We start from the raw sequence: 14,049 nt of genomic DNA, 5'->3' as shown, positions 1-14,049 counted from the left end.
TATGCATTACTTCATGGCTAAAGTCGGGGTAGAATTATACGGCCTTAATGCCATGTATGTCATCTAACCGCAACAGACGAGTCAAGTGGAACTAATGTAACCGATAAAATTTGAGGAGTCTACAGGAGTATTGTTCGAAATACGTTTTATTTAAATTTTCTCCAAATATACATCCCAGATACACCTCTGTCCCGCCACTTATTGTTATGAGAGGTGACAAGTGGCGGCCCCAGGCGCCCTCCAAGCCTCCAAAAGCTACTATAAACTCCATCTTATATGATATATACAGACAGGGACACAACTTGAGCACAGAAAATTTTAGTTTTTAGCGGCTAAAAGCAAAAGAAAACAAAATAGTATGTAATTTCTCATTTCGAATAACAAATAAAGTAATCAACTTGTCAATGTCAAAACTTTAACAAATGCGTTGATACGGTTGTAACTTGTAGCTAAATTTCTTATTTAAATTTGTTTAACACTTAATATTTGGTTTTGCACGCCCCTAGTCGTCTTTGTCTCGGTCGGTAAAGGTTTTTAGTATTAAAGTTTGAGATCGTGTATCGTCGACCCATGAAAATGTAACTAAAACAACCGTAAATCTTGCTTTACAAGTCAATAGCTGTTTATATAGTAAATAGCTCTTGGAACTTGTTAGCTTGCTATTAATTACTTAAAATTTAGCAGTAATTGGGGGATTCAATATTTCCACGCTAAAATATCATTATCATTACATGAAGACTCAGTGGCTCAAACAAGGTTCTTGTTTATAAAGGGGAGAAATTTGTCACAAATGTTAAGTGAATTTTATTATCAACCTGATGGAAACTTTTCGCGGCCTCGTAGTGTTTGGCATTAACAAGTAAACACGCAAAGTTCTTGATATTATTATTATTGATCGTATTATTGTCAAATAAATGGTTATCAACTTAAAAAAATATTGAGCCATGCATTGTTTTTGCTAGGATCGAAAGAGTTTGTTATGTTAAAAGATATTCTCGTTTCGTTTAATAACTCGGCTCGGTTGATTACTTTGTCAGTGGGGCATGGTGGATTTGATGTGCCTGACGTCATACAATATGAAAGTTATTAGCGTCGTGAGCCGGGTTTGGACGTAACACGTTGCGTATACGCGTCACACCACACCTAAAACAAACATAAACAAAATCAAGCAAACACCTATCCGAGAATTGATAGGATTTTCGTAAAAAAAGAACACTACAAGTACTGTTCATTTGAAGAATGTCAGGCCAAAGTTAATTTGTACGGTGTAACCGTGTCAAACCTATATTTCCCACGGGGTCACCTGTACACCTGAAATAGGTAGCTTTTCGCAATCTCCGGTAGAGAAATCATACGTACGACCTTTCATATCATTACACTGTAGGGTCATCCAATTTGTATTTGGGACGATCCGTTTCTAAAATATATCATCTTCGCTTCCATTAAATTATTTAGTTCAATTCCGTTCGCCTTCCGTGCTCAATTTATCGCTTTTCGCCAACGTTCAGTGTGACTGTGAAATTGTGAATGTGAGAGAATCTTTGATGTCTAACGGAATTAAGTTATTGATTGGATAAAACGACAAAAACTTCATGATGGCGGTGTACCGATTTCATTTTGCAGCCAATCATTTTCATAGAATCCTAATACAATTATTATGTAATTCCTTCAACGAAAAGGAACAAATTATCTCCAATGACGTCGAAATGTTCTTAGCAAAAACTAATCATAACAAAGGGCTTATTGTTAATTCATCAGTTCTCATTCTCATCATTTCGTCCACCATCGTCCATCATTTAATATGTTTACCTGTGTTTAATCACCCGCGTCGGTATACACGTGCTTCGTTCACGTGGCCTAGGCACGTGTTAATCATCTGCTGTTCATCTATGTTAACCTGTGGCTAATCTTTATCTTGTTCAAGCTCTAACATTGGTTACATTTTCACCGGGTTGTCAATGTCGTCTTTATTTTATCGTCTAGAAGTCTTACGGTTACGCTTACGGTTTTGCTTGTGCGACAACATTATTTTAAATGTTTACTGTTTTCTTTAGATGAATGCTTCTTTATTTTGGTTTTAAGTAGACGTCTTTATAAAAAACTAGCTGTTGCCCGCAACGTTCCGTTAGCGTGGACTTCATTTATCGCTCGCTATCCCGCGGGAACTATGTAATTTTCCGGGACTAAAACTATCTGTATGCCTAATCTCATCAAAATCGGTTTCAGTAGATCCAGAGATTACCCCCTACAAACTCACAAACTTTAAATAAAATAAAATAAATATCATGGGACACTTGACACAAATTGACCTAGTCCCAAACTAAGCAAAGCTTGTACTTTGGATACTAGGCAACGGATAAACATAATTATATAGATAAATACATACTTAAATACATATTGAACATCCAAGACCCGAGAACAAACATTCGTATTATTCATTACTTACTCTACCTCTTTATAATAGTAGTAGGTATAGATAAAACATTATTTTACCATTTTATATGTAGATATTGAACCCGATAAGCACAGTCAGCATCAAAAGTAGCTGGTTCCTTTTTCTGTCACATTAACACATTTATCAATCTTCTATGGCACTAAGTACGTGGCTGTGAAACGACAAAGTACAAAAGTAACCAGCTACTTTTGATGCTGACTGTAGAACGTGAAAAGATTTTATCCTTTTAATTCTTTTTTATGACACTGTATCGTCATAAATCTCCATCTTTGATTATGCTTACTATTGCCTGTTTTTTGTTTTTAGTTATTAGAATTATTCATAGAATTAGATATATTTCTTAAATTATAATTCTGGGGTTCTTAAATGAATGGACGAATTATGAAAGCGTGCTTCCGTCCGTTGATAGCTGTTATCGGAACGTTCCACAATAGTGAATATTTACTCTATGCCACGGACCTTGCATTTATTCAAGATTCTCTTATTTACCTACTTAACTATCGTTAGTAAATATTCGAGTCCGAGGCTACTTAGGATTTACGTCTCTAGGGAATTCATTAGAAGTTGGGGCTTAATGTTATCTAAATGCCAATTATTTTGTAACTCTAGCGTCCTAATGATCTACTAAAATGTAACATTTTTAACCGACTTCAAAAAAAGGAGGAGGTTCTATGTTCCAATGTTTGTATTTTTTTAAATGTATTTTCACCGATTACTCAGTCAATTGTGGACCGATTTTCAAAATTATTTTTTTAATCGAATGAGTATTCTTCTGAGGTGGTCCTATTGTCACCAAGTCAAGAACTGATGATGGGATCCTAGGGAAATCGAGGGCAAACCTCAAATATTATAGGCACACCTATGGCGATTTTGGCATTTTTACCATTAAGATAAGCATTTACATTCAGAAAATATCATTTGGTAAATTGAACCTGATGAAGAAGACCGTGGATGACCAATGGAACTCGTCAAAGCTAAGTAATGCTCGCTCGTCTATAAACGATCATGATTAATATACCTAGATAAGCGACTAAGAAGAAGCTTTAAGTAAATGATTCTTTCGAACTGATCTGATCCTGAAGCTGGAAGGTAGGCAACGAAACTCTGTTATAAAAGAAAGAAAGAAAGAAAAACATTTATTCGTGACATTTTTTACAAATAAAAGAAAAAGAAAAAAGGAAATAAATTTTGTCACGAAAACAACGTACCTTAGCCGTGTTTGGGCTTAATGGAATCGTTGTGAGATGTACTTTGGCTACGAATCATTTAAAAGTGAGAAATAAACAAAAAAATTAACAAAAAAGTAAAACCGACTCCAAAAAAATAAAAAAATAACGAAAAATGGAACCGACTACAAAACCGTTGAAAATATTTTTCTGGGTACCTAGCAGATTGGATTGAAACCCATAGTAGGTATGTAGGTGAGGTAGACGACTATTGTTCCATTCCTGCTGGCTCGTGCTGAGGCACCGACTTTGAACTAGTAACCTAGAATATTTTCAACGGTTTTATAGTCGGTTCCATTTTTCGTTATTTTTTTATTTTTTTGGAGTCGGTTTTACTTAGTTGAGCTTGTTTAGATTCTCGTGTCCTAGCAAAGGGAGACGAAGAAGAAGGAGTACCTGTACTCGTGTCTTGTTTTCACTGTATTCCGGTACATAGACTAATCATTCGATCGATCGCTTTTTTATGGTGTACTTGTACGGTATTTTGTGTTGTGGGAAACAATTGACTTCCGTAAATCTATTTCCTCTCGTGTTACGCTGATGGCAGTTAAGTTGACTAACCATGCGGTAATAGTTTAGATCATCGCAAACAATTGGCTCACGTCCAATACAGATATCACGTCATAATAAACATCTGTTATTTCTGGAGCGATCATAAATTTCGGCGCTCAATCTTTTCCACGTTTCATCCGTTTTCGTCTCAAGCAGCCACGAACACAACCCTGTGTTAATGTCAAAAAACACTGCAAATCCGGTATCAATTCAAAGGTTTCGTTAATGACTTAGCATCATAAAATTCTACAAAAATATTATTTTGCACTTATTTTTTTCTTCACTCCACACCACACTGAGGGCTTCGCAGTATTTCTTGTAATTCTCTTAGCGAACAGCTAAGTTACGACTCTGATTAATTCTTGAAAGTTGGCGGTTTGAAGATTTCAGGGTGTGTTTTAGTGGCTTGCGCATGTCACGTTTGACGAAGTGGTCCCACTAGTGCTGTGATTCTTATTTTATGTCTGTGGTAAGAATAAAATGGAACGATATCATGAAATAATAATCAGGTCAGATCCGATCTGATTTCACGGAATCTCTTTGCTACAGACTAGGCATTTATAAATCGCAACGTTTACGTGTTACAAAAATACTCAAAAAAAGAATCTTCATCAAAAAAGCCAATATATGATCAAGACAAGTGAGATGTCATGTCAGTCAACCATATATTTGTTATTAAACTTTTAGTTTAGTCATTTCATTCATCATTTAACAGTTTTTCCGCTCAAGAAGTATCTATCGTAATAAGCATTGAACACATTCAATTATCCAAAATTAACAAGTAAATCATCGCAAAAGAACCGGAGGAATTTGCTTAGTAACATCATCGATGTATCATTTGCTTACATAACGACGGCAAAACTTAATTCTCCAACTTCCCTGAAACACAAAACAAGCTGATGGAAGACAGCGAACAAACAATCCTAGTCAATTTCCCTTCAGTAAACATGCTCCTGGCTTCTTATAATCGAGTTATAGATGATTGCCTGAGTTACTGCGAACTTCATACTTTCTTCACCGGTGGACGTGATTGGCGCTCTTAAACTGGTTTTCTCTCGCTAGGATAGCATCGATGTTTGCTTTGCAGTTGTATTGTAGTACCTACCTAGTTATACTTAGTGTTTTTTTTTTTTAAATGTTGATTAATTTTCAAAGTTGATTGTCGCTTGTCGCCAACCGTGTTTCTAGACTTATGTTATTTGTATCAAGGTTTTCTGCGTCTAACACTATGTTGTAGCACCTTTAACCTTTGGTCCTCTTCCTCGTTAGGTATGTGATTGGGTAGTTCCCTGCAGTCCCAGTCGGAGCGGACAGAAGCCTTTCGAAGAAATAGAGAAAGCCAACCTCGTGTCATTCCTTAACTTAACTTCTCTCAACAAATTCAATCAGCTTGAAGCTTTTAAATTCAACAAAATTAAAACTTTCTGCCATCTCTAAACAATTCATTAGCGTAATGGACGCTATCAAGTGACACTTTGACATGGCTGTCTGGCGGCTCCAGATTACCTGAGGTTATCTCTCGAGGCGCCGGTCCGTTTGTGATTCATCTTGTTTCGCAGTGGAATTTTACCAGCGCTAATTGATTTAGCGGGCGATCGTGCCGAATAATGATGCAGGCAAATAGATGTGTAATCTCGTGTCGGAATCGAAAAATACGTTGACAGTGGCAATGGGCAGGGCACACACAGTATATTCGTCGTCATCTCCGACCTATTGACCTATTAATTACGTCCCACGGTTGGGCACAAGTCTCCGTATGGGCTTGGAGCTCCCATGCGAGCCCAACGCTGAGGACTTCGCATACCTCAAATATAATTACTTCGCGGTGTTCAGGTTATCTTACCGTCTTTTCCTTTACCGAAAAGCTTATGGTAAAAATATAACAAAACGTGTGGTGTGTAACAGCCCGGACACTAACCCTGATTCTCCTTGAGAGGTCATATGCCAAACTGGTAGGCTATAACTGTATATACACACTATTACTACTGCATGACCACAATGATATAATATATGCACTGATCAAATGTACGTGTATGTCGCAGTGCGAACCCGACTAACAGCCCTTTACGTTCACCTAATCATTGCATTGCTTGTAAGAAAGAACAGTGGCGGATAGAGAACATCTTGAATGTAATCAATACATGAAATAATTAAATATCATAAATAATCATAATAGATAGTGGTAGAAGTAATCGATATTTATCGGAATCCACATTCCAGAGACGCTAGGTTAAATTAAGGTCATATAAACCACCTGGTCATATTTCTCTTTCATTGTTATACTTAATTGCGTATGAGTAACATAGTTTTTTTTTTTTATTTCAATAATACGTGGATGTTCTCTTCGCACGATTAGGTATATCCAAAATATGCTAATATCTATATTTGTACTATCTTGTTTACAAACAAACTCCAAGCTAAACTGAGCTTAGATAGACAGCTAATTTACATGCTCCAAAATACAAATTCTCCTCTATATTTATCAACTTAAAATTGAGCTAGGTATAACCTCGTTCGTTGACCCGTGCTTTTCACGTTATCCTAAGGGCAAATAGGGCATGTCTCTTTGCCTTAATATTAAAACCGTGTACGCTTCAAGGAGATAAGCTTACATTATACATTTAATCCCGGCATGTAATGTAAATACAAAGCTTAAAGGATTATTATACTGAGCCGACTGCCGAGAACTTAAACTCGTTAGTGGACTGACAACGTTCAACAAAGGAAAGGAAAAATGTTGACTCCATTTGTGAGGGGAAAATGTGATAGAGAAGACAAAACATACGGGCTTGAAAATTAGACTGGTCACTTTATTTCGCTATGTTTTTAACGCCTGGCGTTTCTGCTGCTAGTCCCATCATTTGGGAAAATACCATGAACTATTAACGAAAAAAAAAAAACTTCCAACCAAATGTAACCCGAGCGGCATTTCTTGTATTTCATTGCCTTCGGATACAGTCTCGAATCTATCGCTATTACTTGAATGATTTGACGATAAGGATTGCAATCTAAACAATAGATTTGAATTTTAAGTCTGATTTGATTTATTGATTATATTAATACACCGTTTGTAGCGTTAACTATCAATAAACACGCCTACCTCTCAAACCGGTTACAAATGTTACAATTTCCTATTTGTACAACCTAATATCCAATGACGATCTATAATTCTGTACGAACACAATTGCCATTTATAAAGGGCGAGTTGGCTGAAGTAGAAAAGCAACTGTCTATGGTGCAAATGCCTAAGTACGCGACAGCGCTATTTATGGTTCTCAATTAATATTTACGACGCAGTAAGTTCAGCTTATGTTATATTCTTACATTATATTTAGTTCGGCGGATTAAAGCCCGACATTTGTCCTAGTAAAATATGGCTATATATTTTTGGAAGTCGAGGAAACACAAAATAATTCTGAACTGGGCTGGCGTGGGTTGATCTCCTCGACATGTGTAGCGTGAGCTGCTTCACGGGTTATTGTACAGCCGACTCCGTATTTCTTGATTAGTTATTTATGATTTATCGGAAGACCGTAGTAGGGCTTAGATAAAAGGCTCTTCAGTCGTTTATGATCTTTCTTCACAAAAGGATTACCATCTCATTGATGTTGGACGAAGAATGTTGTTGATGATTGTCCGTGCTTGCTCTCCTGTTTCCTCTAACCTATCTTTTTTTCATCTAAGCACACGTGGTCAACCGCGGAGCTTTGGTTCACACCCGATAGAACTTAGGTTATACGCTTAAATTGACGTAAGGTAGTAATTAAAAGAGATAATCACACCGAAACTCGGTCGCGTATTTTTGGCATAATGTGCCTAGACAATATCAACCACCTATCTTTAATACAACCGAAAACTTGACAGTGAAGCCTTATTCATCCGTCATCCTTCTATTCCAGTTGACGAGAAAATATTCTGCTGCCACGGCGGCCTGTCCCCGGACCTCCAGGCCATGGAGCAGATCCGGCGGATCATGCGGCCGACCGACGTGCCCGACCAGGGGCTGCTCTGCGACCTGCTCTGGTCCGACCCGGACAAGGACACCACTGGCTGGGGCGAGAACGACCGCGGCGTCAGCTTTACCTTCGGAACGGAAGTCAGTACAACTACTATTAAAAAAACTATCTATCAAAGAATCCATTGTCCTCCTGTTAGTTGTTGTTGGGTCAAGTCTTATAAGTTCATTTTGATCCACTTCCAGTCCTTGGATGACAATGCAAGTACAATGAGCAAAAAGAGCTTATATTAAAAATTTAAATTTTTAACAGAAAGTTATTGAGCAGATAATTTTTAACCGTTATGCGCGGTCGCGTTTAGCTTGCGTGACATTTCTATGCCTCGTGATGTTAATTCTGTGAATGAGATATTTGCAAATTTTTCTTAATGTTTCAATGTGACTGTCAGTGTGACCGTTTTGTTGCGTGCAGGTGGTGGGCAAGTTCCTGTCGAAGCACGAGTTCGACCTGATCTGCCGCGCGCATCAAGTCGTAGAGGACGGCTACGAGTTCTTCGCCAAGCGCCAACTGGTCACGCTGTTCTCTGCGCCTAACTACTGCGGCGAGTTCGACAACGCCGGTCAGTGCAGTTTTTTAAATAATATAGTAAACAAACAAGCATGCGGGTTACCTGATGAATCTTAATCTTTCCACTGTTAAGCCGGGGAGAGAGAGAGAGAGAGAGATTTACAAAAATTAGATGCACAGAAAAAAAAAAAAAAAAAAAAAATTAAAGGTCGAACTAAATTGAGCCTCACTTAGCATAATAGACGGCTAGACTTCTGAATCAATTCGGAAACACCGTTTAGGGAAGTTCATTCTACAATTTACTAATGTAGGCCAAAAAATTGCAATTATTGTGAAGGGACGCTTATATCAACAATCCTACAAACGTTATAAATGCGATTTCGTTTCTTAATTTCTTTGAACACATGTCCCAGCGATATAGTTCGAATGACTAACAGTATTTTACGGCAGTCTGTGTTGTAACCCAACCTCACCAATCACCTTTTACATTCCAGGCGCCCTAATGTCCGTGGACGAGACTCTAATGTGCTCGTTCCAAATCCTGAAGCCGGCCGATAAGCGCAAGCTGTATTCGGGTCTCAACATGGGCCGCCCCAACACGCCGCCGCGCGCGCAGCCCAAAAACAAGAAGAAGTGAGTACACACACGCACACACTATACACGCCTCACCAGACGAATAGCTCGCGTGAGAACGGACTAGCAGAAGCGAAACTTGGTTGTTGATCCCGAGGTAGCTAAGTAGGGGACATAAATTACGGCATTTGGCGGTTTGTGACACGACAAAATAATGGGGAAGGATGACACCACCAATCAACTGACGTACTTTTAATGAGCTGTCAAAGCACGGTTCTCCTGTAGATTTTATATGGCAATAGCTAGTTGCGACGTCACTTCTTAGCCTGCTGTTTTAAAGTAACTAAAATTTAATTTTGCAATTCTAAATATCCCCTCTTGTGAGTTCTTTAGCAATAGCTGCGACAAGTGGGCGAGCAGGTGTAGAAACGCTCCAAATTGCTATGATGTAAGAGATGGCCCTTAGTGGCTAATCAGTCAGACCCTGTTCCCATTTCGGATTTGATGTAGGGTCAATTTTATGTCAAATGCCGTAATTTTATTTAAAAATGTCGGTGTCGGGTAAATGTGAATGGCCTGATATAAAATGTTTAGCCACTAGAGGATAGATTTTGTAGGGCCCAACACCATTGTAAAGGAAAACACGACGAACTCTCGTTCACTAACAAAGGAATCAGATTTTAAAAACGAACGTAAGAACGGAGTTTCGCTTCTGATGGTTTTTTTTTTTACTAATGCGTTGACAAAATTAAGGAAAGGACAGGAGACACGTCACAGCGGCCAAATACACTGTTCTCTTGTTAATCTTATTGTATTAAAAGCGAGATTTTTATTAGCCTTGTTTGGTCGTGACTGCAGTGAGTTTCTTGGTTTCTCATTAGTATTAGTAAAGTTAACAGCAGTTTTTTAGAATCGCACTTTCAAAATAATATCATTAGTTTCAAATGATACACTTGAAACCCCATTTTAGTTCCACCTGAACCTCCTGGAGAGGCCCTATAGCACAATCAAAAGTCAAGGTCACCGATATTAATGCGCCACTAAATCCTAAAAACATACGTAACTTTACCTAGTTGTCAATTTATATAGTTTTACTTGCGTTAATTTATATTGGTGGCCTTTAAGTCTTCATCAGATGTATTAAAACAGTGAACATGTAGCTCTCACAACATTAATTGTACTATCAGTCAACAGTCACGTCAGTCTTTGTTTAAGAAGGCCATCGCTGCTCCGATATATCTGATGAAAAGTCTATGTTCAGGCAAATATTCGTGATCAGTGAAACATTTTCTCACTAAGAGTCATTGGCATGGCATTAAAAAAAATGTTTAGGCTGCTTTCCACCAGAGATGTGCGAGGAATTTGTTTTTCATGAAGCAATAGAAACACCTATCCTTGCACAGCACCGCTCTGGTGGAAATAGCTGAATGGAGCGAGGATAAGTAAATGAAGAGTTTATATTGGTTCATGAAAAACACATCCCTCGCACATCTCTGGTGGAAACACAGCCTGAATTACCTCAACACAGATCACTACAAATTTTTGACTGTACAAGCTTCCACCTAACACTGTTGGGAAACTGACGCAAGTCGATTCCAACATCAAGTAGAACACATTACTAGAACCTCATGCAAAAGAGTGCATAACCGTGAGGACGCTGTTAAATTTCGCCACAGGCCGGTTCAACACGATGGCCACTCTTCGTCGATTTAGCAGCGCAGTTATTCGTGAAAGTGAGATTAAATACAAAATACATGGTGCTCACTCTAACGAATGACCGCGCCCTTCAGTAGACGAAGATAGGCTCTGAAGAGTCTCCACCACCGTTTTCCGAGTGTTACGAATATGTACTAATAATATGCCACCCATCAACTAAATATTCTAATGACAACCACTACATGTAGTGTGTGCTTGTAGAAATTGCAATTGGTTTAAGTTCGTGGGCATTATCCTTGAGATTGTCATAACACAAGGGAAACGGGTTGAAACCCTTCGGAGCTCCACCACATTGGCCAATGTGTTAAGTCGGTCTATATGCACGGTACGGTCGTCAAAGCCCAATGGGGAATTTAGAACCGCTTCTAAATTGCATTAAAAATACTAAATAAACATAGCGTAAAATACGCGGTTTCCTCGCGGACGGCCACAGTTTGCCGTGTACGGCGAAATATGATAGTGTCCGACAAAATCATGTTTTGACCGTTTATTTCCCGTTCCCTCGCAGTTAACGGGCAGGCGCCTTTGCCGCTTGCATGGACCCCACGCCCCCGGTGTACTCTATTGGCATCCCAGGACGTGCCAAACACCCTCAGCGGGTCACTTAGAGCCTCCTAGTTGTAACAACCTCGGATAATTCCATCCGATAGTATTAAGCTATAGGCCTAGCCTCCGGGCCTAAGTCTTTTCTAGCATTGACTGTCTCTCCCGGTATCGCGTAGTTGAGTTGACCGTTCTAGACGAGGCCACTTCCTTAATCGTAATCTGTACCGGCGATGCCGTTGGCCACCAATAGAGTGCACTAATCGTCTGATTGTATTTTTATTATGGACTTACCATTATCACATTTTTTTTATTGTTTTTAACAATGAAATTTTAGCAATCAAGTCTTATTTTACGGTTATACGCTCCGCTCTCTGTTCTTGGACTGTTAAATATTGTCTGACGGGTCGTCGTTACATTCAGAACTGCTTGCATGATCAACGATTGCTAGAAAATTGTGTTCAGCATAGACATGAGCAGGCGGAATAGCATCAAATCGTCGATGTTGCCATCCTTTCCATATTTATAATACTATCTCTTTGACGATTTGTAAAGCGGCTGAGGCCTGTGATGATTTATTTTATAGTAGAGTGGTTTAATCAAAAACAATAGCTAAAGCTGCCAGTGTTGCATGTAGTGATAACTCTTTATTTAAAGCAGTTTACCTTAGTACCGGCTCGGGGTAACCCCGGCGGCATGTTTTAAAAATGTGGAAGAACGCCTCGTGAATGCTACAAAATGAAAATGTAATTGTCTGTACGTATGCGTGACTGCAGTTTGTGTGCTTGTGTTGTATTCAATATCCAACAGGTTAATCTAAGTTAAGCTTGCCGTTTCAACATTGACACTGAGGTACTTGGCAACTGTAACTAGTATTGTATGTGCTGCGTCACACATGCTAATAAATTGCCACATCGTCCCACCCCATGGCAGTATCGCAACTGCGGCACTCGCCAATTCACACGACGCGGTGTCAATGTTATAACAGCAACTCGGCTCATTGATCTCTTATACGAATCGGATTTATTATAGCTTGTGACGGAGTTTGAAACCTCGTCGTACCCCTGTGGACATATAACTCGTATCCGATGGTAACAGAGATCAGCCATTAAATTAAAATCGATGACAGAATAATGATAATATTGGAAATAATGGATATAAAGTATAATAAGTAGTAAGCATAAATAATGTAAACGACGAATAGTTTGTTGAAGGCAGAACAAAAGTAATTAATTATTATACCGTCCCCCGTTAGTGGTCGGACGTAGCAACTGATGTAGTAAGCTTTTGGCTGCGAGTACAACCTTATACAACTTCAGTGCTTTTTAAACCTCTAACCTAACATACATATGTGTTTTCCCAATAAGAGTCATAATATTCAGTAGGATTATCCAACAGTCTTAACTGAACTTGACGTCATTGTATTCTTGACAAACATACGTATGTCAGTTTGTGGGGTGATATAAAATGCCGTATTTAAATATTCCAACTTAATTTATATATTTGCATTATATAGCTTATTTGCCCTTCAGTAGTGCAAATATTTTTTCAAACAATCGGGGCTTGCTTGCATAGATAGTATCATCCTGAAATATACCGTAAAGCTTATAAATATGGTTGAGATTATAGAAAAGGCCATATTAACAAGAAGTATATAAGCTTTTTATCGCCAAATCTGAAAGCTATTTATCTACTGTCATTCCAATCTACTTATGAATGATTTAGTCTTAGTTGTGGCCCCGAATCCACCGAACAGTCATGTAAGGGTTGTATAAGACGCGCTATAAGCAACTGAATGTTTTTTCTTTATTCGCTACTGAATTGATTATCCACGATTCGTGTATGAACAAGAATTGTATATTAATTTCGTAAATAAAAACACTTTCCGAATTTATTGTTTTATTTGCTTTCTGGTGCGTTGTTTGATGTCGAGTTAATTGTTTATCTTGTCCAATAGTGTGTAGTAGGAGAATGAGGTCTTGATTATCTGAAATTTTAAAAAATAATAAACAAACTCGAATTTTTCATATTGGCCAAACTCTAACAGAAAAATCCCCGCTCTTAACTTCTTCACCGCCAGAGTCATCCAGTAGTGACATAGGCGTATATAGAGGGGGGGCCGGGTGGGCCGTGCCCACCCCAGTATGGTCTAGTGCCCACCCCAGGATATTGGGCTACCGATTCAACATTCTATAATACTGATATCTTCACACGAAAATCCAGGCCTAGCCCCCCCTAAAAAATTACGTCTAGATACGCACCAATGGTCGTGACAGCCAATGGAATGCCTCACACGCCACGGTCATCTACATACATGACCAAAATTCCATTCGAAATTAATCCATATGCAATAGAATTAAAAATAAAGTTGATTTGTCGCTAGTTTTTCTGTGGCGTACAGAGCACGTCACTTCGTTTGTTTCGTGGCGGTGAAGATGTTATATTTCTTTTTTTAAACGCC

At 38.6% G+C, this 14,049-nt stretch overlaps 1 protein-coding gene across 1 annotated transcript in view; it reads left to right on the top strand.

Moving 5' to 3' along the window:
- LOC141431379 (serine/threonine-protein phosphatase alpha-2 isoform) overlaps positions 1-13,478 on the top strand; it is a 52,351-nt gene extending 38,873 nt beyond the window's left edge. Inside the window, exons 5-8 of the mRNA XM_074092550.1 lie at positions 8,133-8,329; positions 8,661-8,808; positions 9,251-9,389; positions 11,554-13,478. Coding sequence (XP_073948651.1) covers positions 8,133-8,329; positions 8,661-8,808; positions 9,251-9,389; positions 11,554-11,557 — 488 coding nt within the window. The 3' untranslated portion in view covers positions 11,558-13,478. The remainder of the gene's footprint in view (positions 1-8,132; positions 8,330-8,660; positions 8,809-9,250; positions 9,390-11,553) is intronic.
- The last annotated feature ends 571 nt before the right edge of the window (positions 13,479-14,049 follow it).

Source organism: Choristoneura fumiferana, chromosome 9 (genome assembly GCF_025370935.1).
Source record: "Choristoneura fumiferana chromosome 9, NRCan_CFum_1, whole genome shotgun sequence".
In the NCBI taxonomy this organism is placed as follows: Eukaryota; Metazoa; Arthropoda; class Insecta; order Lepidoptera; family Tortricidae; genus Choristoneura; species Choristoneura fumiferana.
The sequence above is the reverse complement of the archived record's forward strand: the minus strand, read 5'-3'. Positions and strand labels throughout refer to the sequence as shown.